Source organism: Cylas formicarius, unplaced genomic scaffold, assembly GCF_029955315.1.
Source record: "Cylas formicarius isolate icCylForm1 unplaced genomic scaffold, icCylForm1.1 PGA_scaffold_4__25_contigs__length_36172078, whole genome shotgun sequence".
In the NCBI taxonomy this organism is placed as follows: Eukaryota; Metazoa; Arthropoda; class Insecta; order Coleoptera; family Brentidae; genus Cylas; species Cylas formicarius.
This window is the reverse complement of record NW_026844334.1, coordinates 22,353,520-22,379,441: the sequence shown is the minus strand read 5'-3', so window position 1 is coordinate 22,379,441 and position 25,922 is coordinate 22,353,520. Positions and strand designations below refer to the sequence as shown.

At 32.8% G+C, this 25,922-nt stretch overlaps 4 protein-coding genes across 8 annotated transcripts; all 4 read left to right on the top strand.

Moving 5' to 3' along the window:
- Positions 1 to 4,499: 4,499 nt before the first annotated feature.
- Positions 4,500 to 11,130, top strand: LOC132701148 (SPARC). Of its 3 annotated transcripts, none has more exons than XM_060668857.1 (8): positions 4,500 to 4,561; positions 9,171 to 9,277; positions 9,337 to 9,520; positions 9,586 to 9,701; positions 10,025 to 10,171; positions 10,233 to 10,435; positions 10,497 to 10,644; positions 10,703 to 11,130. In XM_060668857.1, exons 2-8 carry the CDS (start codon positions 9,203 to 9,205, stop codon positions 10,751 to 10,753), a joined length of 924 nt encoding a protein of 307 aa, XP_060524840.1. In that variant the 5' UTR covers positions 4,500 to 4,561; positions 9,171 to 9,202; the 3' UTR covers positions 10,754 to 11,130. The 3 variants fall into 3 exon arrangements, with proteins under 3 accessions (XP_060524840.1, XP_060524839.1, XP_060524841.1); XM_060668856.1 differs by lacking the exon at positions 4,500 to 4,561 and adding an exon at positions 6,015 to 6,168; XM_060668858.1 differs by lacking the exon at positions 4,500 to 4,561 and adding an exon at positions 6,678 to 6,697.
- Positions 11,131 to 11,918: 788 nt separating this feature from the next.
- On the top strand, positions 11,919 to 13,090 carry LOC132700518 (histone H2A.V). Of its 2 annotated transcripts, XM_060667886.1 has the most exons (5): positions 11,919 to 11,999; positions 12,137 to 12,214; positions 12,324 to 12,437; positions 12,494 to 12,700; positions 12,866 to 13,090. In XM_060667886.1, exons 1-4 carry the CDS (start codon positions 11,997 to 11,999, stop codon positions 12,686 to 12,688), a joined length of 390 nt encoding a protein of 129 aa, XP_060523869.1. In that variant the 5' UTR covers positions 11,919 to 11,996; the 3' UTR covers positions 12,689 to 12,700; positions 12,866 to 13,090. The 2 variants fall into 2 exon arrangements, with proteins under 2 accessions (XP_060523869.1, XP_060523868.1); XM_060667885.1 differs by having other exon boundaries at positions 12,494 to 13,088.
- An 824-nt stretch (positions 13,091 to 13,914) lies between these two features.
- On the top strand, positions 13,915 to 17,618 carry LOC132701552 (uncharacterized). 2 transcript variants are annotated; one of them, XM_060669584.1, is made up of 10 exons: positions 13,915 to 14,138; positions 14,672 to 14,898; positions 14,954 to 15,176; positions 15,227 to 15,400; positions 15,451 to 15,730; positions 15,813 to 15,895; positions 15,944 to 16,140; positions 16,285 to 16,605; positions 17,008 to 17,135; positions 17,188 to 17,617. In XM_060669584.1, the coding sequence occupies exons 1-10, from the start codon at positions 14,028 to 14,030 to the stop codon at positions 17,262 to 17,264; spliced, it is 1,821 nt and encodes a 606-aa protein (XP_060525567.1). In that variant the 5' UTR covers positions 13,915 to 14,027; the 3' UTR covers positions 17,265 to 17,617. The 2 variants fall into 2 exon arrangements, with proteins under 2 accessions (XP_060525567.1, XP_060525568.1); XM_060669585.1 differs by lacking the exon at positions 13,915 to 14,138 and adding an exon at positions 14,177 to 14,579 and having other exon boundaries at positions 17,188 to 17,618.
- Positions 17,619 to 22,060: 4,442 nt separating this feature from the next.
- Positions 22,061 to 25,765, top strand: LOC132701550 (phenoloxidase 1). Its single transcript, XM_060669583.1, has 10 exons — positions 22,061 to 22,308; positions 22,397 to 22,563; positions 23,485 to 23,783; positions 23,838 to 24,072; positions 24,129 to 24,304; positions 24,395 to 24,612; positions 24,666 to 24,893; positions 24,963 to 25,189; positions 25,250 to 25,445; positions 25,505 to 25,765. The coding sequence occupies exons 1-10, from the start codon at positions 22,168 to 22,170 to the stop codon at positions 25,667 to 25,669; spliced, it is 2,052 nt and encodes a 683-aa protein (XP_060525566.1). The 5' UTR covers positions 22,061 to 22,167; the 3' UTR covers positions 25,670 to 25,765.
- The last annotated feature ends 157 nt before the right edge of the window (positions 25,766 to 25,922 follow it).

Sequence of the window (25,922 nt, the reverse complement as noted above, 5' to 3'; positions counted from 1 at the left end):
CCGCATCGAAAGCCCTATTTATTCGATCGTTATATTGTAAAATTGCTCTTAATTATTCCAGTCTTTTTGTTTTTAAAAACGCTCTCTCGAATTTTGAACATTTAAGTGGCGCAGTCAGTAGGATTTTCTAAGTGGACAATTAACCAGAATCTTCTGGGAGTTTCTGTGAAATCCCCAATCGTGGAAAGTTCGACCCTTTTCGACACTCGCTACATGGATTCTCAAATCCTTCAGCACACAGAACTAGTAGCAAGGGAAGCAGAACGACGGTCTACAAAGGTACAATCCACATGTGACGAGTTGGAAAATTGAGCTGGAAGGGACACGGAGAAATACGAAACCGTAAGTGTCATTTCCTTTTAGCCCTCCGATCTCTATAAGGTCACTTGAAGGGATAGTTAAAGGCTCGCATTGCACGCGATTAGGTTAAGAAAAAGAGAAGACAAATCGAATCTCGAAAAACATTTCAATTCAATTTTAAAGTTAGGAAACAAAACACAAACAAAATTCAAAACAATGACCCAACAAGGAAGCTCAGGTAGTACGTGCAGTGCGGGACCTAGATTTAATTGAAATCTTTTTAAATTTAAGGTAGATAACATAAAACCTTACGTCGGAAATAGCGACACGCTAAACAAATTTATTGCTAAGTGCGAAAGATTAATAAATTCCTACGTTAGCTTGGGAGATGCGGAAGTAAATAGATCATAGACAAACTAGTAGGGAAAGCAGAACCGATCAGAATTGACAGATTGGTTAAGCATAAAAGATGCGCCCATCCAATGCTTTGCAGATAGGAGAAATTTAGATTGTTTAATTTAGGAATTAACTAGAACGAGACTGTTTAAAAACTAACATTTAGTTAATTTTGGTGGTAGGCTACAACTTTTAAAGAGTAGTGTACTACAGCGGATTAGTAATTCAGAAAATTTAGATCATAAGGAATAACTTTTCCATGTAAATTATTACAACGAAATCGCGCTCAATCCAAAAACCACAATTTCCATCTCAACCAATAAATATTCAACCGAGGCAAATACCTCAAAGACACCCACGAAATATCTTCCAACCCAATGAAATATCACCCAACCAACTTCCTAAACCGACACCAATGTCAGGTATCTCAAGACAAACAAACAATTCATTTACAAGACGACCGATAAGATAAAATTATTCTGTCAATCAAAACGAGTATAATGATTACAACGAATTTGAGGAAAATTAGGAACAAAATGAGAATGAAAATACATCGCATATCGAACAAAACGTCGAAACAGAAAATCCAAATGACGAAAACAAACAACCAACCCTAATAGAAATTAATATTTCTGCTATCCACGCCTTACCGTATATTCAAATACGTAAACCAAATATTAAATTGCTAATAGACACAGGTAGTTCATGCTCGATATTACGTCCAACTATCGCTGAAAAATATTTTCCAAATTGCATTTATCATAAAAAATAATGAAATTAAGACAGCAGTAGGAAGTCAAAAAAAAATTCAAGCTAGCATACAAGCATTTTCTGAATTTAACATCGATTATCGAATAGAGTTTATCTTATATTATTTTCATGACTTTTTTGATGGAGTAATGGGCTTAACTGATTTAATTAATATGAATCTGAACATCGATTTAATAAACAAAAAGTTAATAGGATTTAACAACGAAATTGCATTCAAATATAGAAAACAGTCAGGCACAAACTTTACTTTAACTGTAAATCCCCATGAAACATCTTTAAAGAAAATACCAGTAAGCCAAAGCAAAGTTAAACACACAAAAGAATTCATTGATTCTTTTAACACGTGCAAAAATGTACTTACTTCGGAGCCAGTATTATCTTATCCAGACTTTACAAAGAAATTTGAATTAACAACCGACACATCAAAATATGCCGTCGCAGGAATTTGATCCCAAAATGCTACCTACGTATTTAGAACGCCGAACCCAGCAGAGATAAACTACTTGACAATTGAAAAGGAACTCTTAGCAATTGTTTGGAGCTGTAAATATTATAGACCTTATTTATTCGAACAAAAATTCATTATTTATAGGGATCATAAACCCCTACAGTGGCTACTGTCATTAAAAGAGACAAATTCGCGACTCGTTAGATGGAGACTTAAACTTGAAGAGTATGAGTACGAAATTAAAAACAAAAACGGTAAAAACGATATCCAATAGATTGAAACTGACTCGATATTTAACAACTTAGAAGACGCGATCATTTCTTCTTATGTTCAATCTCACAAAGAAAACTCAAGTAAGTTGTACCAACAAATAAAGGAATTAAATGAAAAAACGAAAGAAGACATCTTAAAGAGACACGAAAATAGTGAAGAACCACTAGATTTTAGCGATCAAAAATATCCTTTCATTAAAGCAAAATTTAGACACAAAGAACTTCCTAAATTTAAAAAGATACCGTTAATAAACCAATCGGAAAAAAAATTAATAACATCAAAGACAAGCTATCATAAAAGTAGTGCAAAGAGGCCAAAAGCTAATAAAAATCTATTCTTTCAGGAAACCAATGAAGATTAAAATGTTGACTCTTCTATTCACAGCAGTTCTAACCGAACTAATAATAACGACAAACGTAGAAGTTACAAAACCAGTAAATCCTATACTTCCTATCCAGATAGATAACGCAAAGTTAATTTATAACAAAAATACATTTATCAATTATGTATTCATGCATTCAAAATAATTAAAGATAAGTTTAATGTTAAAAATATAACTAATAATATTTCTTTTATGGACTTGCCGAAAATTTACTTTAAAGAACTGAATATTTAATACAAATTACTGTGGAAAAACTTTTTACATTTTTACAAATTTACATCCACCTGTTCGTAAAGAACAAGGCCTTTAACGCGGTTGGTAAAATAAATAAATGCCTCACCCCCGAGGTGTATGCGTGGAGAACTTATTTGACAACATCGGAATGGAAAACTGTCCGTTTACAAAAATGAACCTGTCAGAAGCAATTATAGAACAAATCACTCAAAATTTAGTTTCTCGTTCTGCCACAGAAGCCTGAGAAATTGCAAATCAAGTGTAACACGGATCGATATATGCAAATCGAAGTAAACTGTGAAACAAAAATTAATGAAGAAAAATTCTTCAACGATGTGAAAATCCAGTTCGGAAAACCAAAATTTTTAACGGAAATGAACGGAATGAAAGTCCTGGATACTCCCAGTCTTTCAAAAATAAATGTTGGCGAAATATACCAGCAGACAAAATAACTCCTATGTTACTTTGTTTGCATGGTTTACATGGTTACTCGTTTTTTGCCATTTTAAATTATAATTTAATAGGCGTGTGGTGTTTTGCCCATGCGGAATGGTAGAAAGGTGTTTTCAAATATTTCATATACAACAGAACTAAAACTGAACTAAACTAAAAAAAAGTTACTTTTTACAAAACTTCTGGATTTCTCCTGCGTCGGTTTTTGCTGAGTCGAAATTGCTGACGTTTCGCCAATCATCCTGTTGGCTTCTTCAGAGCTCTGAAAAAGCCAACAGGATGATTGGCGAAACGTCAGCAATTTCGACGCAGAAAGAATCCAGAAGTTTTGAAAAGTTAAAAAAAAAGTTACTATCAAAAGTTCCTGGGTGCCTGTTATTGATGTCTAAATAAGAATATTAATTTTATCGTTCCATAATCCGCCTCAATTGTCAATGGAAAATATTGCATGGGAAATTATTTTACCCAACTAGTGTCCCCATTTTAACCAATATTTTTTGAAGTTTTTTTTATTGGTGGACTCAAATGTGAAAATCTGAAGATTTAAAAGAAATGCTGAATTAAGATCAGCTTTTGGAGCAAAAATTGCTTGCTCCCCTTTCACTCAAAGTCCCCTTAAAAATCTTCAATGGCTTGGAGGTTTAATTTTTGGCATACGAAAGCTTAAAAAGAGGTTCGTTTTCGAGAAAATTGGGAATATCTTCTATTTTTGTATGGAATTTCTAGCTTTTTAATGTGTTACCCAGAAGGCAAGTTCCATGCTTTTGCGGAGTATATTTTCAAAAGCATCTCTTAGTTTCATAGTAATTTTAAATATTGAATTTGCAGTAGCGAGGAAAAAGACAGACAGAAACAATTTTCTTATAGAACTAAACTACACAAAGAAGACATAATTTTCCAGTTTTGTGGAAAACGAATGCATCAATGTCAATAAATCAGACACCGAAAAAAAGCTATTAAGAGGGCATTTGAAATAAGCTAGCACTCGATAATGACAGCAGATAAAACGGGTTTTTTTTTAAACATCAGGAATCGAAATATTCGAGTGGGAAACAAGTTCTGAAAATGTTTTTCTGTAATTTCTCTAGTTTGAATGGATACATAAATACAACAATGAAACAAAATTTTTAAAAAATTCTTGAGATGAATTGAACGTGCAAAATAGAACGTATAAACCAAGCGTGTGTGGTGCCTTTATATTTCGCCTTTATTACCGCAGATTTTACATCGGTGTGAGGGCGAGGGAATTGCATTATATGCTGGTTGTTCGTTTATGCGCTGAGCATCGACAGTGAAGAGGTTGGGTGAGTACGCACTTGTTTTTCAATAACAAATGTTTATTAAACGACTTAATTTGCCGAGTCTCGCAGAATCGTTGAACTTTTCATCGGTTCATTAGTTAATTTGCTGCTTAAAATACGATGTTTTTATAAATTTTTGTCGCCATAATATGTTGCTTTATTCAGAATAGGCTCTTTCGTAAAAGTTGTTAATAATGTCAAGAAAATTATAGGAATTGGGCTAAAATTCAGCAGTAATGTAGTCGTTGTTTACCAGGGTTTTTATGGACGGTCAAAAAACAATGGCAAATAACTTCACAATTCAGAAATAAAAATATGAATATTAACAAAAAAACAGATGCAGTGGCGGAGCCAACAAATATGTATTGGAAATCGTTTCCTATGATTTAACATGTTCAGGACCGAGAAAGAAGAAAGTAAATATAAATGTAGTGTAAATTTTATAATTTCCATCACTAAATTTTTTAAAGTTAATTAATCTAGAGTGTTCGAAACCATGAGTCCGGAAATGAAGAGATTTAAAAATACAGGTTTTGTTGACATTTGGCAATGTTAATTTGGCGGGCTAATTTAGCCTTAATAGATAAAAGTTATGAAGTCCAGTGGTGTCCATAACATAACCATGAACACATGAACCACGAAGTCGAGCTAAAATTCGAGGTCTATTCCATATCTTTTCGTAACGTAAGCATTGACGATTTTATTTCTTAATTCTTGTACTGTTTCTATGGGAGTAGCATAAACCATCATTTTAAGCTGTGTAAACTCTGCATTACTGGACCCAAAATAATTATTGTAGTTTCCGAAAAGTTCAATCTTCTCAAAAGAAAAGTCATTTCTACTTCTTGTTAAAAGAAGGTCAAATTTAGGATTCATTTTGTTACTACTTTAGATACAATACCTTACTTAAAAAAGAAACTTTTAGATTAGTATCTTTAGACCAACTAAGAATTTTTTAAATATTGGTACATATTTAAATAAATATCCACCGTCAAACGAAAGACACTATAGAATCAAGAAAGAATACTCAATTCATTCCCAATATTCGTATGCAAAATCTGTGCTTAATTAAAACTTAATTATACAACAAATTTTATATGGTTTATGATACAGTCTGATAAAGGTTTCCTTTAAAACGAAATCGCTACCATTATATTCTGTTATTTTAGGAAATTTTTGTTCATATTTTTAGTATGCGACACATTTACAATGAAAAGTTATTATTTTCTTTGGTATCTGCTATCGATGTCTAAGTTCAACGGCACGATATAACATGCGGCACATTATTCTTTTCATGAACCTAGAGATCACGAATAAGCTGCATTTTGTATTAACTGGTTCGTATACGAATAATGATTTTATTATTAGGTCATCGTTTAAAAATCATCTTTCAGTCAACCCAATTAAAAACCAAAAGTATGTCGTGATAAATGAAATGGTGCGGTCCGACGATATTAATGGATATGACGATATAAACAAATGTTCCAATGTTTTGAATTGCAGAGCCTCAAACGTTGTACCGTTCTCCGAGTTCCTTTCAGTTGTACTGCGGGTGTTCAGTGGAAACGTTGTTTTCTGGTTCTGTTAAAATTTTAAAAACCGTTCAGCAGGTATGAACATGCAACACATATTTTTGTTTCTTCCGGTATTAAAGTATTTCTTGAAGCGATGTTTTGGCCGATGTGCGTTATCGGCATTTTCAAGGAAAAAAAGTAGCAGTTAAAATTAAATTAGCTTTATTTGCGAGAACACAGTTTAAAGTTTTGAACACATCATTTCTTAATTCAAAAAGAAACGTGTGTGAATACAAAAAATAGATTTTGGGATAAAGGAATATCACGATAAGTTCTTAGTAGAGTATTGATTTTATTATTAAAGTTTGATTATGTCATTTATGAAAATCGTGTCTAATATGGTATATTTTGAATTTATGTTAAACTGAGTTTAATAGGTTATCGTGGTAAAGATAAAGTGTATTATGATGTAAGTATTTTGTTAATAATTGAAAACGATTGTTTAATTGTAAGTAAAGTGGTTGATCTTCTGCATGTTGTAAAAATCAAATATGGTTAATTTGGTAATATCGAAAATTATTACCTATAAAGAAAAAAGAATTGAACACAGAATAAATAAAATAAGGTAATTATTCTTAGACTTATTTTCACATAAGAGGATGTTATAGTTTTCGACATGAGATTCGTTTTTATCGACTCATTTCCTGCGGATAATGTGTAGAATAATGTTTATCGTATGTGCCCACAAAAACTGTTTTAAATTTAACAAATGAAATATGTCAACTCATAATAAAGTTGAGATTTTGTTTTTATATACCTCCTAATAAAATTATATTAATTTGCTCTTTTTGGACTTGTTATTCTTTTAGTAGTGCTAGGAATTACTTTATTTTAGTAGTTTATGTATATTCAACAACGACAACAATTATTTTCTTTCTTGCCAAAATGATCTACTAATTCTTAAAATCGAAAATCCTGACGTGACGCTTTTTAGAATCTCGCATTTCCTTCGTCCCAAGACGTTCCATACACATTTATATTTCCAAGCACATCGTAGCGTCGCCCCCACTTAGCTATCGATTTCAATGTTCGACCGATATACTTTTACATATGAGTCCTAAAGTAGTCCACATAAAAGCTGCTAGTCTTAATTATTTTAAAAAACAGGAAAAATGTTATACAAAACATGCGGCAACACTTGGCTGGAGATTTGTCATCCAAAAAAAAAGAATGAAGAGTTTATATAAACGTATTAAAAAAAAAAACTAAATATATTGCGTATTAAAATGTATAGAAAATAAACGTTCATAAAAATATGTTGAGACAATTTTAATGATCTGTACTTCATCCAACGTAAAGGACAATAATTTCAAACAAGTTCATGGCGTACACTTCTTTGACAATACTATTCGTTAAGATGCGTCTTACAGCACTGGACCTCGTAATTTTAATCTAAGTAGGTAATTAGTCCGTTATCACGGTTGCCGAATTTCAACAAAATCTGTCAACGTCAACACCTTGGAAAATAGCATTCAACACCCTGTATAGGTAACTATATTTTTATAATTTTCTAAATCTCGTTCTGCCTGTTTACAGACTCAAACAAGACGTTTAATTTAGGCTGAGTACATCTGAGGTATTTTTCTTTCATCCTGAACATGTAATATTAAAAAATTTCACTCGTTTCAATGCATTTACTCCTTCAAATGCAAATATAGGCATAACATGTCACACGAATGTGTACAGAAAACTCCTACAACTACAACAATTAGAAGTGACTTCCATTAAATTTTTGTGGAAAGACATTTTTTTATACTTTTCCTTTTATTTCTTTTCTTGTTCACTTCCGCAAATTAATTGACTTTTTTTAAAAATGGAATATAACTGAAAACAAAGCGTGGGAGTTTTTAAAATTTGCACACATTTTGTAAAAGATAAAATAAAGTTTTGTAACTCCGACATAAAGAAAGTTGCGTAGTTAACATTTGAGCCCACGCTATTCAGCGTGGTGCATTAAGTTTTGCACATATTTATATGGGATTTCTATTTAATATTGGTCATAAAAAAGCAATGGTGGATGTACCTACGCACGCCAATTGAAGTTCGATAGTACCGGGTGCAGCATAAGATGTGAAATATTGTCACGAGTTAAAATGTGTGTCTTATTTTGAAAAATACACCATTAAGAAAAGTTGTACCTAAATATCAAATCATTGTCTTTATTTGCAAAAAGGGCATCATTTTACCCTCGTGTAAAAATGTATTAAACTTGGAATATTTCTCTTAAGTGCACCTAAATATTTAAAAAAATTACATTGAAAACATACTGCACCGCACTGTATAAAGCAGTCAGTGGGCTCCAACAAAACGGTTTGTTCGTAATCAACGAACGAAATGATGTCATTCGCGATTCTACCATTTGTTATTTCAGGCTTTACACCAGACCTTCGGTTGCTCATAAATGAGCTAAAAATAAGTCGCTCTAGAAAATGCTGCTGCGAAATAACCCCTTTCCTCAGACAATGTAAAAACTGAGAATGTATGTCCTTAGCTAATTAATTATAGGTAACAGAAGATTTTGTAAAAAAATAGCTCGTGAAGATTAATTATTTTATCCCTAATTATGTATCACTAAGTATATGATCCAACTTGGTGGCTTGCTAATATACAGTGTTAAGAGTCGTTACATAGCAAAATAGTTTTGAAAATATTTTTAAGATTCTGTTAGATCTGGTTATTACCCTCGATTCCCTAAAAATGTTGTTGTCAGTCCTCGTGCCCATGATAGTCAACTTTAGAACACTTGAGTATACAGGATGCCACAACTCTACATATTTTTTCATATGAAATTATTTAATTTAAAATTAAAAAATATAAAAAATATAAACGATCAAACTTGAAAATTGAAAAATTCGATCATATGTTTTTAATTTAAAATATACAGGTTGATGTCCATTTTCGGTGTAGTTTCCTTAAAAAACTGAACGCACTTTATGTGGACCAATATCGTGTGGGTAATATAAGTAATATAATTATTAACGTTTCAAGTTACTTCACAACCTATGTTATAATATTTCCTATTGTGAATTATACTTCAGGATCTGAAAGAGGGTCTGCAGATCCAAGCAAGATGAGGGCCCTACCCTTGGTTTCAGCTCTAGTGTTTGCTCTTCTAATAACCGATGTTCTTGCCGATTCTAAACCTGTAAGCATATAATGCGTGAATTGTTAATCAGTAAGCATTATAGGTTGCCTTTTTCATAGAGAAAACATAAAAAATACAGGAAGCGTCCAATGGCGACGAGTCTAGATGAGTTCAAAATTGCTTCCGATGAAAATAAAATCGAACAAAGTGAGGAAAAATCTTCGGAAACACCTTCCGAACCAGCACCGCCTCCAATGGCTGCCGCCACCGGAGATATGATTGATAATAGGGTCCTTATAACAGGTAGAATTTATTTCAGGGAAACCAGTGTCTATAGAAAATACCGCTTATCACATAATTTGTTCTAGACCCTTGTATGGATGTTCAATGTGGTGCTGGTATGGTTTGTGAACTGGACAAGGAAGGTGAACCACAGTGTGTTTGTATTGAAGTGTGCCCGGAAGAAACAGATTCGCGGCGAAAGGTAAATATATAATCGTGATGTATCGTAATTTGGGCTGCTAGTAGCAAAGTCTGGTAGTAGGTCAGGTAATCATTTTTGCAATCATATGAAAAATCCAAACATCCCGAAATTCAACAAGACAAGAAAGTTTCATCAAGTATAAGGCTTGTTAAATTTGCATTCGATATTGGTCGTTCCATAATTGCAAAGGTGCAATAAATAAATGACTAAGTTACTGAAGTCAGTTTTCTCTTAAAGTAACAATTGGCTTATGTTATTATATACATATAGACGCAGCTGTTATTTATTTTATAATATATACATAAATAAATAACACGGTCCAGGTTTGCTCAAACCACAATGAAACATGGCCATCGGATTGCTCGGTATACCAGCAACGTTGTTGGTGTCGTATTGACGATGCCAAGTGTAAAGGGGAGCAATACAAACATGTCCATATAGAATATTACGGTACATGCAGGGAAATGAAGGTAATATTGTTATCTTATATTAAGCAGGTATATAATTTTAGTTTGGTTATTCTTTTTTAAGGAATGCACAGAAGGCGAAATGGCCGATTTTCCTCGCAGGATGCGCGATTGGTTGTTTAACGTTATGCGCGACTTGGCTGACCGTAGAGAGTTAACTCCGCATTACACAAAAATGCAGCATGAAGCTGAGTCAAACATGACTCGTCGCTGGACAAACGCCGCCATTTGGAAATTTTGTGACTTAGACGGCCACCCTCCAGACAGGTATTCTTTTATTTTTCATGGAATATCAAATAATTACTAAAATTTATATTTCGACGAGCAGGTACATATCCCGCCACGAGCTCTTTCCCATACGCGCGCCTCTAATGGCATTGGAACATTGTATCGCGCCTTTCTTGAACTCATGTGATTCGGACAATGACCACCGAATTACTATTAAAGAGTGGGCCAAGTGTTTGGAGTTGGAGGAGGTACTTATTTCTTTATCTCTTTATCAAACTCTATTTAAATAGTGCCCTTTCATTTTAGGACGACATAGAAGACAGATGCGAGGAGATTTCTCAAAACGAAGAGGCATAGATGTAATTAATAAAATTTCATACACTTTATAAAATAATTTTTATAAAAGCTGTAATTTTGGCCTTGTAATTCCTAAAAAAATAGACAAATTAGCTATTAATGTCGGCGGCAAATTTAAGTATAGCCATAAAGTACTTATTAAATGGCGAAGCTTTTTGTATGTTTTTAAGGATCAAGTGAACATAGTAGTAACATATTAGAAGCTAGTTTATAATTTTTGACACTGCCCTATTCTGTAGATTAATATTAGCTCTCCCAAAGAATCCTGCTTTCATTCTCCTGCCAGAGCTGTTCATAATAGAATTCTTGATTGGCCATGATCAATAATGTATATATAATATGACAAAATTGAAATAAATATTGCTTTCATTATTATATTTCATTATATTATCATTATATTATTATTCATATATGAGGGTCCCTTCTGAGAGCCCCCTTTTAGTTCTAATAAATTTATAAATCAACCAAAATTAGTTTCGCCCAGTTTTGTTGTAATTGAACAAAATTTTTATATAAACCCAACTGTGAAATTTGGAAAAATTTCTTAATAAGGTAAAAAATCATTAAAATATTGCAATACTTTTATTCAAAGCTTAATTAATAATCAATTTTACCATAAGCACATATTACGTAGTATTCAGTTAAAGCTTTTTCCAAAAGTTTTTTAGATTTTTTTTCTGATATCCGGTAGAAAATTTTCAAACATTCTAAAATACGATTAAACATATTAAAAAATTATTTTATTACTGGTTTCTGAAAATTACCATTTCAATTGTTCGTGGGTATGATTTGAACTTGCCCATCATAGGTTTACTTTAAAAACATGGCTCTGACGAATAATTATGTGGAATAATTTATAGCCATTGGTTATTGGTAACTTTATATATTCGGGAAATAGAGAAATAAATTAAACTAAGTATGCGACAACATACTTGAACAAATACTCAACGAAATTTTAAAACTTTTATATTCGATTAAATTTATTTTTTGCCTGAGTGTTCCCTCCAAAATTTCAATTATCCCAAGGCCAAGCCAAGTGACGCTTACTTTATCATCCAATCAATATACGACTTTGTCACATCGGTCAACATTAAAATGTTACTGGTCAAGACTGAACACGTGACCGTTGTGCGCATGTTCCGTCGAAACTGTTTTTCATTTGGCGCGCTTACGTTGATGCAACCGTTTTTATTCGGGTTTTGTCGTTTGCTAGGTTGGAAGCATTCTGGAATTTCGATAAATTATGGTAAGTTTTATGATAGAATTTACCCAAAATTGCCGGTAGTGGTGATAATAAGTTGTGATCAACGTTATTCTGCTGAGCGAGATCAATTTCGTGGTTTGTAGTTATCATCTCTAACAGAAAATTTTCGACATTTTTAGGCGGGCGGCAAAGCAGGTAAAGACAGTGGTAAAGCCAAAGCCAAAGCGGTTTCACGTTCCGCTCGTGCTGGATTGCAGGTATGTTTTTTGATTAATATTATTGCCTACGCTTTAGAAATTTCGATTCAAACAAATTTTCAAAAGCAAATAGAAAATTAGGTTAAGTTCTGAGCTAGTTCTCTCACAGTTTCCAGTCGGAAGGATTCATAGGCACTTGAAAAATCGAACTACAAGCCACGGACGAGTAGGGGCAACAGCAGCAGTTTACTCAGCAGCTATTTTGGAATATTTGACCGCTGAGGCAAGACATTTTTGATATGTGTAGAACTTTGTGTTTGTAATTTTAGCTTTGTTTAGGTATTGGAATTGGCCGGGAATGCGAGTAAAGATTTGAAGGTAAAAAGAATCACCCCTCGACATCTACAGTTGGCCATTCGGGGGGATGAAGAATTGGACAGTCTAATTAAAGCGACCATTGCTGGAGGTGGAGTGATTCCACACATTCACAAATCCCTGATTGGAAAAAAAGGAGCCCACTCGCAGCCAGCTTAAATTTAAATTTAGGTTAGTTGTATTCTAGGGGATGAAAAACTTGTACAATGTGTTCGATAATGTGTTTTAAGATTGTTGCACACATGACCAACTGTATGCAAGGCAATGCAGTAGCATAAATAATCATAAATACATTTTTATTTTCTTCTATTTGACTTAAATTGTTGTTTTTTTTAGATGTAGGAGTTACACACTCACGAGTAGTTTTATTTGAAATACGTTATTTTAATGTGCCTTGTCAATAATATTCAATTTAGTTGTAAAAAGCAACTTGTGTTCAGTTTCTAATAAAGGAAGACATTTTCTTATGGTTTAGTTTATTGTTTTGAATGTTTACATTACAAAATTCCTTTATGTTCTAGTTGGCAAAAAACTACCAATTTCATTTTAAAAGAATTATCTTATTTTGCAAAATTGTGACGGGACTAAAGTGAAGGAAGGAACTTTACAAATAAAAGGAATATATTGAAGCAATTTTTATTTTTTTATAATTCAAAATACCACATTAAAACATAAGAATAAGTTTTGATTTGATCTTGAATCTATTAGAATAGTTTAATATTTAACATTTTCAATATCTTTAATGAATCTAAGACAAAGTTTCATTCTCATCAAAATAAACTTTTGCAGAAGAGTAACGATTTCAGTCACATACCCACAAATATAGTACGATTTGATAACACAAAGTTCTGATTCCGGTTACCCATCGCTTCGCCAAGGAATAGCAGATTCCCCTCAGTTCCGCCAATTATCATCACGGTCCAGCAGTTCTCCAACCGGCGTGAATAACAGAAGCAGCGGGGTCGTATGACGTTTATACTTTGAAAACGTTCACAAAACTAAAAAAAAAAATTGAAACCATTTGATTCTGATCTATATAAACTAACTACAAGCAACGAAGTTAAATAATAATTATATGCTTTTTATAATTACGGAAATATCGGTTATAGCCTTTTCCCCACTTTGATTAGTTGCCGACCTGATCATGGAGAAAAATTTAATGCTCAACAAAACAAATTCCAAGATATTCAAGAAATTATTTATTAGAACCACTTTACAGAACAAAGCATATATTCGTCACATGCAATGCCGAAAAATAGAACTAAATGAAAAATGCATCCAATTATAAAAATCTGCTGAATTATACTTGATGGAAAGAATGCCCAAATTTATATACTAATCTTGATTATTGGTACGTTATATACTCACTTACTACAAAAAGAAGAATATTGAATATCTGTGGTTGTCATTTTCTGTGCCTTATTTATTTCAGTTAATTCAAACAGTCCATTACATTTTTTAACTAAAAAGAAATTAAACCAAAAGAATTGAAACAAAAATGGAGGAATGCCCAATATTGAGCAATGCAGTGCAGATTAAATCGAAGGTGCCTTCATACTTGTCTAATTTTGGTATCAATTATGAAGATATCTTATTAGTTTTCGCTAAGGTAAGGTGGATGATTCACCAGGAAATATAATTTTTTAGGTGTCTGACTATATTTGCTACTCTTTATCCATGCATTATTAAACAAAGTTTCTCCGAGGGAATATATCGCCATGTTTTCAAAGTTTCAAGAGTCAAACCCATTTTTAAAGGCTTGAAATAATTACTTAATTAATAAGGCACAGACTAGATTTTGAACCAAAAGTCTTGTCCAGAGCCCTGTCCTCTTTCACATTCATTAAGCACTTAATAATAAGTCCTACATTTTGGGACTTCTTTGATATGAGTAGGGTTTTTGACATGGCCAACCATCCCATCCAGGATATCAGACTTAAAAGAATTCGACATAAATGGTTACAATCATACCTCCAACATAGAAAACAGATTATAGGCAATATTTATTCAAATGTGTTTCAATTATGAGTTCCCATTTTTTATTTTTAAGGTAAATGTTTTAATTGGCGCTACATTTTTTTTATTCTCACTACAACAACAACAAAAATATAGAAATACCAAAAAAATCATCTTTGCCTTTAGAAAAGAAGCATTTGTTTAAATGATGACGTTTTCGAAGATGGTTCTTTACCAAATACCATTGAAGATGCAGTCACCTCAGATGAAGGTGACTTAACTGGAAACCCTTTAAAAGTCGATCTTGGCAGCATAGATGATACTGTTCAGTTGCTTGCAAATTCGGTCAGAGCTGTTAGCTTTTGGCCACCTGATGAAACCAAACATTTCCCGCTTTCAGAGAGAGAAGCAAGGTATTTAATTTATTTATGTAGAACACATTGCTATGCTTTAACAATTTCCTTTTAGAAAAATTGTTAGAAGGAAGTTGAAGAACCCAAATAAAAATAATTTACCCACCTATGTCATTTGCAGTGGTAATGACCCTTTAAACACGGTAGTCTTTGGTTACCACTTAAAAGATTTGATGTTTTCGAAAGTTTACATACTAAATTGCATTAAAAAAGATGATGCTTCGAAAAAATTAAATGACATGGTAAAATCACATCTTAAGCTGGAGGGTCCCCAAGAGGTAAACGAAACTGGCAAATAGTGTTTTTTGTTTTTTCTCTAACATTTTAGGTTACTTATTTGGTTAAAATGAAATATGATATCTACGGAAGAAGTTTTAAAACATTGCCAAATCAGAACGCTTCATTGCGAAAGTTAGGCAAACACGCCAGCCTATCTGTTGATGTAGTTTGCCCTCAGTGTATTTTCAATACATTTCCCATGAAGGATGCCATACTGAAAATGGTGAAGGTGTCACACAATCACATTTTTTTTTACTTTTTACTTATTTTTAGAATCTTGAAATAATAGTTGGCCATCCGGTTCTTTCTCTTCATAATTTGTGGACAGAGTTATCTCTTCTACAATCCTATATAAGTATTTTGTGGAATGTTAAGCAGGGTGTGGATGAATATATGTTATTGTCCAGTGATCCTATTGATATGAATGTTATATGTGGAAAGATGTGTGATTTGGTTTCACCCAGAGTTATGAAATGTGAAGTTGATAAAGAAGTCGACTTAAACAACATCAGGGAAGAAAATATATTAGACCATCTTTGGAATTTGTTAAAACGTAAGTTGGATTTTTTTTTTATTACACTTGAAGTTTTTAGTTATTGTGGAAATAGTATTACTTAAAAGTCAATGTTTTTCAGATTGCGAGGACATTTATACTTTAAGAGAGTGCTTTTACCATTTTTTTGAATTGCTTTTGGAGAAAAATAGCAATAGTGGACTAGTAATATAGTAACGGAAATGTTTCCTCTTTCTAAGGAATATTTTTCAGATTAAAGAGAACAAGTCAAATATAGTTACAATTATTAATAGCATACTAAGTGGTAAGTCGGTGCTTTCTCCTATTTCGCATCTCCAAGCAGTCGAACTGCTCTTTGAGTTAGGAGCTTTGAAATTGAAGAACGATTACCAGGTTATTTTAAAGCAATTTTCAATAACTGTACAATCAAAGATTGAGGCGGTTTGGAGGCAAGTATTCAACTTAAATTACCATGTAAGGTATTAATCAGAATGAGTGATTAAACTCTGTTTATTTGTTGTTTTATAGCTTAAAAACTAATTATAAGTTATTATATTATTCCGGATAGTTTACATGTATTTACTTGTTTTTAGTGAATATTTTCTGCAATGTCAACCCTCCGAAGATAATATTCGCCACACCCGAGTTACTCAAAATTTCAAGACTTTTGGATTGGAGTTAAGAATAGATCAGTTGTCCTATTTAACTCAGCTTCACATCGCGTCAGAATTTATTTACGTAGTAAAGGAGCTGGTTACATTATCAGAAGACAGTTTTTATTATTTGTGTGCCTCTTTGGAAAAAGAGTATGTGCATAAAAAACAAATGATTACGGATTTTATGGAGGTGTTTCAATCTCCTTTATGTGCGTTTTCATTTGAACTACAGTCAAAAGATGCCGCATTATTGGAAGAGTAAGTTTTTTGGTCACTCAAAACTAATTGATACAAAAATTAAAGTTATTTTGCGTATACTGCTTATACTATTTTTTTTGGTTTTATTTTATAGATTAATCCACTTTATATTAAATATATTTCAAAAATATTGTTCCACTCTTATAACTAGTTATATTATAGTTTATATATATATATATATATATATATATATATATATATATATATATATATATATATATATATATATATATATATATATATATATATATATATATATATATATATATATATATATATATATATATATATATATATGTATATATATATATATATATATAAACTATAATATAACTAGTTATAAGAGTGGAACAATATTTTATAACAAGTTTTTTATTATTGCAAAATTTGTCTTATTTACAGAGGACATATATTTCCATCGCGTTGGACTCTGAATGTGGATTGTAAACTGAATTCACTAGTGCAGGAAACCACAGTTTATGATTTGTCAGATTTTCCGGTTTTCCCACCTGTTATTTATGATGAATATGGTAAAATTTTATATTTTTGGAAATATATTAATTTGGCTTTTTATATTTTTAGACATTCCTATTAACCAGGAAATGGATTCGCCAAACATGTATTACGCTTCAAAAATGGTTGAAAGAAAGGGGTTTTAATTCGTTTAGTTATTTTTTAAAATTAAAAACTTTTTAAATTGTATTTGTTTACATGATGACCCACCCGATTTTTTGAAACAGTTTAGTTGTTGGTGATTATTAAGGATCCCAAGAGTGGCAGGTAGTTCGAGCAGTAGTTCACCAACCTTGGTGTTTAAAATTTAGTTACAACTGCTTTTCCACAGCTCTTGGCAGTAATTATAAAAAATGAGAACTATATTATTCTTAATGAGTTGAAAGCCACAACTCAAGAAAATCGGAAAAAATGCCAAGTTCTTTTTGGAAAAAAATTACGTCATTCTAATAAGGAGCAATTTCGGAAAGATATGCTCAAAAAGGTGCTACTGGAGATTGTAATTTTGAATAAAACCTCTTTTTACGAAATGTGTTGTCAATGAAATAGCTTCAAAATGAAATATAACAATACTTGACATTCCTCCATATCTGTGAATTAAATCCCCTAGAATTATAGGCGCAAGCAAAAGGATTCGTAACCAGGCATAAGTCCACTTTTAAAATGAAACATAATATAATATAATCTACAAATAAAGTTGTATTGCAAAAGGGCCTTTCTTAAAAGTATTTACTGCACACTGTTGAACGCGTATTGCACCAAGTTTCATCTAGATAAATTATAAATTTTCTAATTAAATCCACAAGCGAGCAATTTGTGCAATTCCATTACCATTGTCTGTTATGTGATATTTAAAACCTATTTTACAAATAACTTTATTTTAATAATTATATTGTTAGAATAATCTGGTTTTGTTAAAGGGTTATCAAATCTTTTACACTGTTGTTCAGACGGTAAAACTGAATATCAAGTGACACGTGATTGATATACATGACTTGCCCCTATCTACTCCATATTGACTGTTGGGTTTGGGCGTGCGTCCGTCAAACTCTAAGACGATATACTTTGAGACACACTTTACTAAATGAACAAGACATGTTTCTTTGTCAAATATACTTGTTTTCTATTTCTCTCAATGTAACACTGTATGGGTGCAAAACTATCTGATCCGTGAATAATGAATTCTTTTTGATCAACAATTTTTTTTTTCTTTCGCTCGTGGCTATTTAGAGAGCAATGACGATTGATGTATTTCCTTTTTTCCTCCCGCACCCAAACCCGAACCAGTATCAAATAATTTCAATATCAATAACAATAATTTTAGTAACGTTTTGGTTCAAAGAGTGGAAGTTAAGAAAGTTAATTAAAATAATCCTAGCAAGTCCTTATCTTAAATTGCATTTCCGAAGAAATGTGTAATTTTCGCCCTACATTGTACTAATTTAAAAACACATGTTAACTTATCGACTAGTAAATATTTTCCGACCACGAAAACTGGCGGTGCTCTCGAGACAAACATTGGATTATATAGCTGTTAACCTTTTTCATGATTTACAAATTCAATTCAATTCAATTATACGTTTCACAAAAAATGTTGGGCTCGACTGCTAGGATCATTCGCCCATTGCCGACTTCCGTCGAGGATTTTCGTTTCTGGTCTTTGACCACCATGTACAAAGAAGAAAAATAACCAATAATTTGCTCAGCTAGCAAAAAACGATTCTGACGGATACTTCCCCCCGCTTCCACCGCGGACCATCCGGGCCCATCCGGCCTCCATACCGGCGTGAACAGGGAAAAACGACGGGGCCGACGACGATTATCACTTTAAAACATACACTAAACACTCAAAACACCAAATCCACACCGTGGAAACCGATATCAAACTTTTTGGGACGAATACAAGGGACTCTGTCGGGAGCGAACGGAGGTTAAACCGCCGCGTGCAATGCTCCACCACAGAATCCATGATTTACAAATATAACTTTTCACTTCACTTTTTTTAACATTGTAATTCAATATTAAAATCATACATTGGAAATGTTTTCAAGTTACCCTCAACCTCAACAAAAAACTGCTATAGGCGACGTAAACTGCAAAGCACATTTCTTCAATCGCATATGCCTCAAAAATACTTTTGGTAGAACTGCAAAATTCTCTATTAAAAGTAAATATGAATATTTTCGATATATTAAAAATAATAAAGAAGCCAAAACCATAATCGGCTAAATTTACAGCCGACATGCTAAACTACAAAAGCAAAGTCGTGAAGACTGCCGGCTTAAGACCTAAGCTTAAGAAGGTTTATCGAGAGTGCAATCCACTGAGCGTAACCAAAGCAGAGGCAACGTGCTACATCAAGGAGTCACTATCCAATGTGTGGAGTCTAAGTAGAGAGACACTGTAACTGACTTTGGTAACAATGCAATAGGTCCTTCCGGTCGTAGTGACCGACAGGCTAAGTGCTAACTCTGATTCAGGTTCAATGTCCAATTAACAGTTTTAGATGAGAGATTTCGCAAGAGAATAATTTTCACAAATATGTACCACAAAACATTGATGAAGTTGGACTTTCAATATAGTATAGTATAAGTGTTAAAAAAAAAGAACAAAGTTCACTATTTTTACCAAACTATAAAAAAATGAAATGTATAGAATTTTGTTTTTTGGCTCACAAAGATTTTCTGAAAAATATGTTCCATGAAAAATTATTGGTTTCCAAAATATTACTAAAATTTTGGTCTTTATTGTATTGATCTTCTCCCATTCCCGAAATTGTATCCAGCTATTAACAGGATCGAAATTTCACGAAGCCTTAGACTATGTGAAATCTGAAACTAAAGAATGTAGAAAACAATGGGTGATGAAAAACGTCTTAAGCCCATATTTTGCTTGCTTGCATGGATACTGTCTAAAATTTTGTTTTTCATTGAAATTACTGATTCCCTGAATGTTATAAATGATGTTGATGTGATCTGCAAATGAGCCGGTCTTTGGAGTGAACCAAAATACAAATAACGCAGAAATACTCCGACAGTAATTTAAACTGTGGTTTAATAAAAAAAAATGCACCCTAAGTCTTGAGTCAATCTTTATGTTCATCCATCGATCATATATGATCCTGCTTTCTTAAAATAAGAAAAGGACAAACTCAAACATTTTAACCAATAATCATATACAAATTTAAATCAAAAATAATCTATTCTGACTGAAGCTTGATATTAAACTATTATATAATTGTGAACTGGCTCCCCAAACAATTCGCAAGAAAAAAATGATATTAATCAACAACTACGTTAGTTGCATATCTGAAAAAACATTGTTATTTTATATAGTTATTTCATATAGTTTAGCTCTAAAAATAAAAATAAAATGCTAATACTTAAAATGAAAAAAACATTAATGCTAAAGTAGTATCTTATATGCAGCTCTTAAATAATATGGCATCATGGAATGCAACAAATGAAGTGAGATTCATAATTGGCTAATAAAAGAAAAAATAACATGTACGTCTACAGGGTAGCTTGCTCCTGCGGGATTTTTTTATCTCGGGTAGCAGAGGCTCGTCAAAGTGACGTCATTCTCGAGTTATAAGTGGTCTCCATTCGTCAGTGGTCCAAAAAACAGGTAAAAAGAGATGTCTTGTTAACAAAAATGACTTCCGAATGTCGTCATAAAATGACTGTATTAATTCCAGATAAGAACCTCAAACTTAATAATTAAATTAAACTATTATCAAATTCTTCTATTTAAAACCACGAGGTACTAGAATATATCAAGAGGGTATCCAAATAGTGTGTCAAACCAATATATTTTGTTTATTATTTTTTTAGAGAAAAATGTTAAGTACAAAAGTTATAGACGAGACTAAAAGAAACAATTTAGAATTATTTTTAATTATACAGGGTGATTCATAAGTATGCGAAATCAAGCGTATATTTTTAAACATAACGCCCTATATATTAAAAGATGCTCCCTTTTATATTCAATATCCCAATGTAGGTTTACGGTGTCTTCTTTATTTATACGTTTAATAAATATTTTTGACGCCGTTTCGAACAGCTGTAATTTTATTGTGCCAACAATTTTATAAAGTGGCACAGTCATTTATTTTATATCTACTTGTCTTGAAGTTAGTTCGAATCGTTTAAACAGATTGAGTCAGCATAAAAATATTAATTTTTGTGAAAAAATTAAATGGAAGACCCTGTATATTATACTTCCGTTATTAAATTTTTTGAAAGGAAGGCTCATCTTTATTCATTACCTATAATTCTTCATTTCATTCATAGTGAGTCATCCTGTATATGTTAAGAGGCCGGCATTTAAAATATTGTCCGTGATCGACTCACATTTTTATATCCGTTCTGTCTGTTGTGAACTTTCAACAATGGTAATTTATTTATTTAATTTAGGAATAGTATAAATTAGAGCAAAATCGAAATAATTATAAAGTAATTATAATTATAACTAACAAAATGTCAAAATTCTCGTGACTAAAGTACCTCGACTGCTTGGATATTTTAGAGAAGGGAGTGGAAAAAAAAGATTTATTTTTGAAATTACGTATAATAAAACTTAAGCCGAATAAAAATACGATTGAAGCCACAACGGTTGACTATATGAAATCGTAAAATAATATTCGTTATGGGATGTCAAGCCATATAATTTTAATAATTTCCGAAAAATTTACCATCAGTAGTACATTTTTTCCAGGGTTCAATCATTATTAACAAGCTTTTCAAATTTTAATGAACTCATTGCATGAATAACTCTATAACCTATAATTTTTCATGTCGCTTCGTTTCACACGGGAATATGCATTTTTTTAAAAACATGTTTTTGTTTTTGGAAAACCACACGCCGTTTTAATCATGATAAATGTGGCAACGGCTTCATTCGCGGTTACTTTATCACTACCTATCTCTTCCAAACTGTATTTAAAGTCATTCGTTTGGATTATTTTGCCATTGGGCTCGTTAAGTCTGAAGTAAAGACACGAAATACTTAATAAATTGATTTTTTTTTTATTTTAATAAAATAATTGCAATGACCGATAAGAAAAATATTCTTCTGCTCTTCGATCGCCCAAAGGAACCAAGTTTTGTATCAAAAGGCGATCAAAAAGCGGTTTTTGATATTCCTCCCGAGTACTTGAGCGACAAGTATAAGCCTATTGGCAACCAAGTCGTAAGTATAATGTTGATAACAATTTTTCAACTCATGTTTTTCTATTAGTTATTCAAATATTTTAATCTGACTTGTCGACCAAATAAAGGTTTCTCGATTCGGGGATGATGCTGGCGAACGAATTCCTGTCAAGCGTATTTCAATTCCTCCATTGGGCGAGATTTTGGAATTGCCCCGAGATGAAAACTTTTCATTATTTCTACCTAAACATCGCAGAATTGCTGGAAGACTAATCGATATATTTTTGGGTGTTCGGTAAGTAGTAATTTTTAATGGACAAGTAAGTTTAAATGAGAAAAATCGATATCAGAACTATAGCAAATAGCTCCAAAACCTAGTTATCAGTGTCATGTCATGTAAAATTTAAGAAAAAATGGTTTAGGTTTTGCATACAGAAATTCACGCAAAAATATCTATTTTCATTTTTGCAGAAAAAAGTTCCCAATTTTGGTTCAGTTTCGAGTAATTAGCAGAGTCTTGATACGTGAAATCCTTGTGCACATTTAAATTTCCGATGTTTTGCGACATACTTAGTGTTTAAAAAAACTAGCTGAACGTTTTTCCAGCATTTTGCTAGAGTAAATGTAACAATAAAACATAATAATAAAAAAAAAGTTTGGTTAATAAACATGAATTCGCAAATGTGTCCAATGAAGCTCCAAAAAATTGTCTTTATATTATTTCTGAAACAGTTTAGTTATTAATCACTACCAGAAATTGTTACTTCATAATTGGGTGACTAGTAACATTATTATTTCCTCAGAAAATTAACTTACTCACGATTACTTGTCAAAAATCTCAACTTAAAAACTAGTTATTTCTTTGTATGCAATCAAGAGTATATTTTTAAAGGAAAATTGTTTAAAAAATGATTTTTGGATAAAATAATTAAAAATATCCCTGTGTGTGGGTGAAATAGATTACCTTTAGTGACGTTCCTGTACAAATTGATAACGTTTTGTAAACATTCATTTTATGATCCAATCAAATGTTTCAGAAACAATAAAGAAACGATTTTTTAAGGGCAAATATTAACTAACCAAACTAATTTTTTCTGTTATTCTATATCACCTAGAAATTAGTATTCTCTAATTTTCATAAGCTTTAAAAGTCCGATACTTTTTTCTATTATATTATGATTGTACTACTAATTTTGATTTATTTTATGAATTTTAGAAGCGTGGATGACTTGCTTGCAGTGGCAATATACGCAAGGGATCGGGTTAACCCGTACCTTTTCAACTATTGCCTCTCCGTCGCACTTCTCCATAGGGCGGATACCCAAGATTTGGATGTTCCTTCCATTATCCACTCGTTTCCTGACAAATACCTCGACAGTAAAGTGTTCGCTAAGGCTCGTGAAGAATCTAACATAGTTCCCGAAGGTGCGCGAATGCCTATTGAAATCCCTAAGGATTACACAGCTTCCGATTTAGAGGAGGAACATAGATTGGCCTACTTCAGGGAAGATCTAGGTTTTCTTTTTCCATGAATTTTGTCTACTGAGTAAAAACGTTTTGCTTTTTCAGGAATTAATTTACATCATTGGCATTGGCATTTGGTATATCCGTTTGAGGCCGCGCGTAGTGTCGTGGATAAAAACAGAAGAGGAGAGCTGTTCTATTACATGCATCAACAAATCATGGCGAGATACAACTTTGAACGACTCTGTAATAAAATGAAGAGGGTCGAGCGCTTCTTGGATTGGGATCAACCCATCAAAGAAGCGTATTTTCCCAAGTTGGACAGCTTAGTCGCCAGCAGGTATGATGTTATATTGCTTATTGCCTCGTATAAAACAGAATTTCCATTGCGCGTAGATCTTGGCCAGCTCGTGTGGCAAATCAGAAGATCCAAAATCTTAAAAGGGAAGTTGATGGTATTACTCTCGACATCGACGACATGAAGCGGTGGAGGGACAGGATTTATGATGCGATTCATTCGGGATCTGTAAGAGATAGGGCTGGAAATATCATTCCATTAACTGAAAATGAAGGTACCAACCGTGTGAAATTGCGGATACTAGTTATTCTTAAACAAACAGATTTTTTTTTTCATAATATAATATGGATGTTATAATTTTCAGGGATCGACGTGTTGGGTAATATAGTGGAGTCAAGTATTTTATCGCCAAATCGGGAATTTTATGGGGACCTTCACAATTCCGGTCACATCTTCCTTTCGTATTTGCACGATCCCGATCATAGACACTTAGAATCATTTGGAGTTATTGGCGATTCTGCAACTGCCATGCGCGACCCCATTTTCTACAGATGGCACAGTTTTATCGATGATTTATTCCAGGTTAACGAATTTTTATAAACTGCTTGAATCAATGTTTAACGAAACATTTATAGGAATTCAAAGGGACCTTGCCAAGATATACCGAAAGTCAGTTACAGTATCCCGGTGTTATCGTTGAAGACATTCAAGTAGAAATTCAAGGTGGAAGACCCAACGTTTTGCAGACCTTCTGGCAACAATCGGACGTTGATCTTTCTCGGGGAATGGATTTCCAGCCCCGTGGTTCCGTCTTCGTAAGGTTTACTCACTTGCAACATCGCAATTATAACTACAAAATCAAGGTAATCATTTGAAAATTAAATTATTTAATCTATTTATTTATTTGATAATCTGTTTCTGTTGTAACAAAGGTCCAGAGTAATACTGCTCGGCAAGGTACCTGTCGAATATTCATGGCTCCTAAATTTGATGAGAGGGGCAACCCTTGGTTATTTAGGGACCAGAAACACATGTTCATTGAGTTGGACAAGTTTAAAGTAAACCTTAAACAGGGGCAAAATACAATAACGCGCCGATCACTGGATTCCTCTGTCACTATACCATTTGAGAGGACCTACAGAGATCTAGATCTATCCAGGTATTGTAATACCAAATTCTTTCGGTTCATTAACATTTAAACGCATTGTTCTGATGGCAGACCGCAGGGGGGAGAACAACTGGCTCAGTTCAATTTCTGCGGCTGCGGATGGCCGCATAATTTGCTCATTCCGAAAGGAAGTCCCGAAGGATTCCCCTGTCAATTATTTGTAATGATTTCCAATATCGCCGATGACAGAATCGACCAAGATACATCTGGACCATGTAACGATGCTGATTCGTATTGCGGTATTAAGGTAAAAAACAAATTGGTTTACGTGGAAGTCGCTTTAGAACGCATTGTATTTGTTGCTAGGACAAACTGTATCCCGATCGTCGTTCTATGGGGTATCCCTTCGACAGAGCGCCCAGGGATGGCGTCGACACTCTGCAACAGTTTCTCACTCCGAATATGAGGGTTAGAGATGTATCGATTATTTTTGAGAACAGGACATACCGTCCAAAGGAAATCAATCAATAGTATATGTTATTCTGAAGGACGAACTTTTCATTGCCACCAAATGGACTTGCCTTTTCTGAGAATATTTGTATGATGCTATTTGAATAAAAGAGAAACAGTGCATTTTGCGATTTTATTCGTATCTTATATTGCATAGTATCAGGAAGATCTTATGTCAAAAGCTGCAGTGGTCGGAATAGATTGCTTCAATCTGAACATAATCAGATAAGTGGACCCATTACACACAAGAGAATTAATTGTCAACGTAAATTCG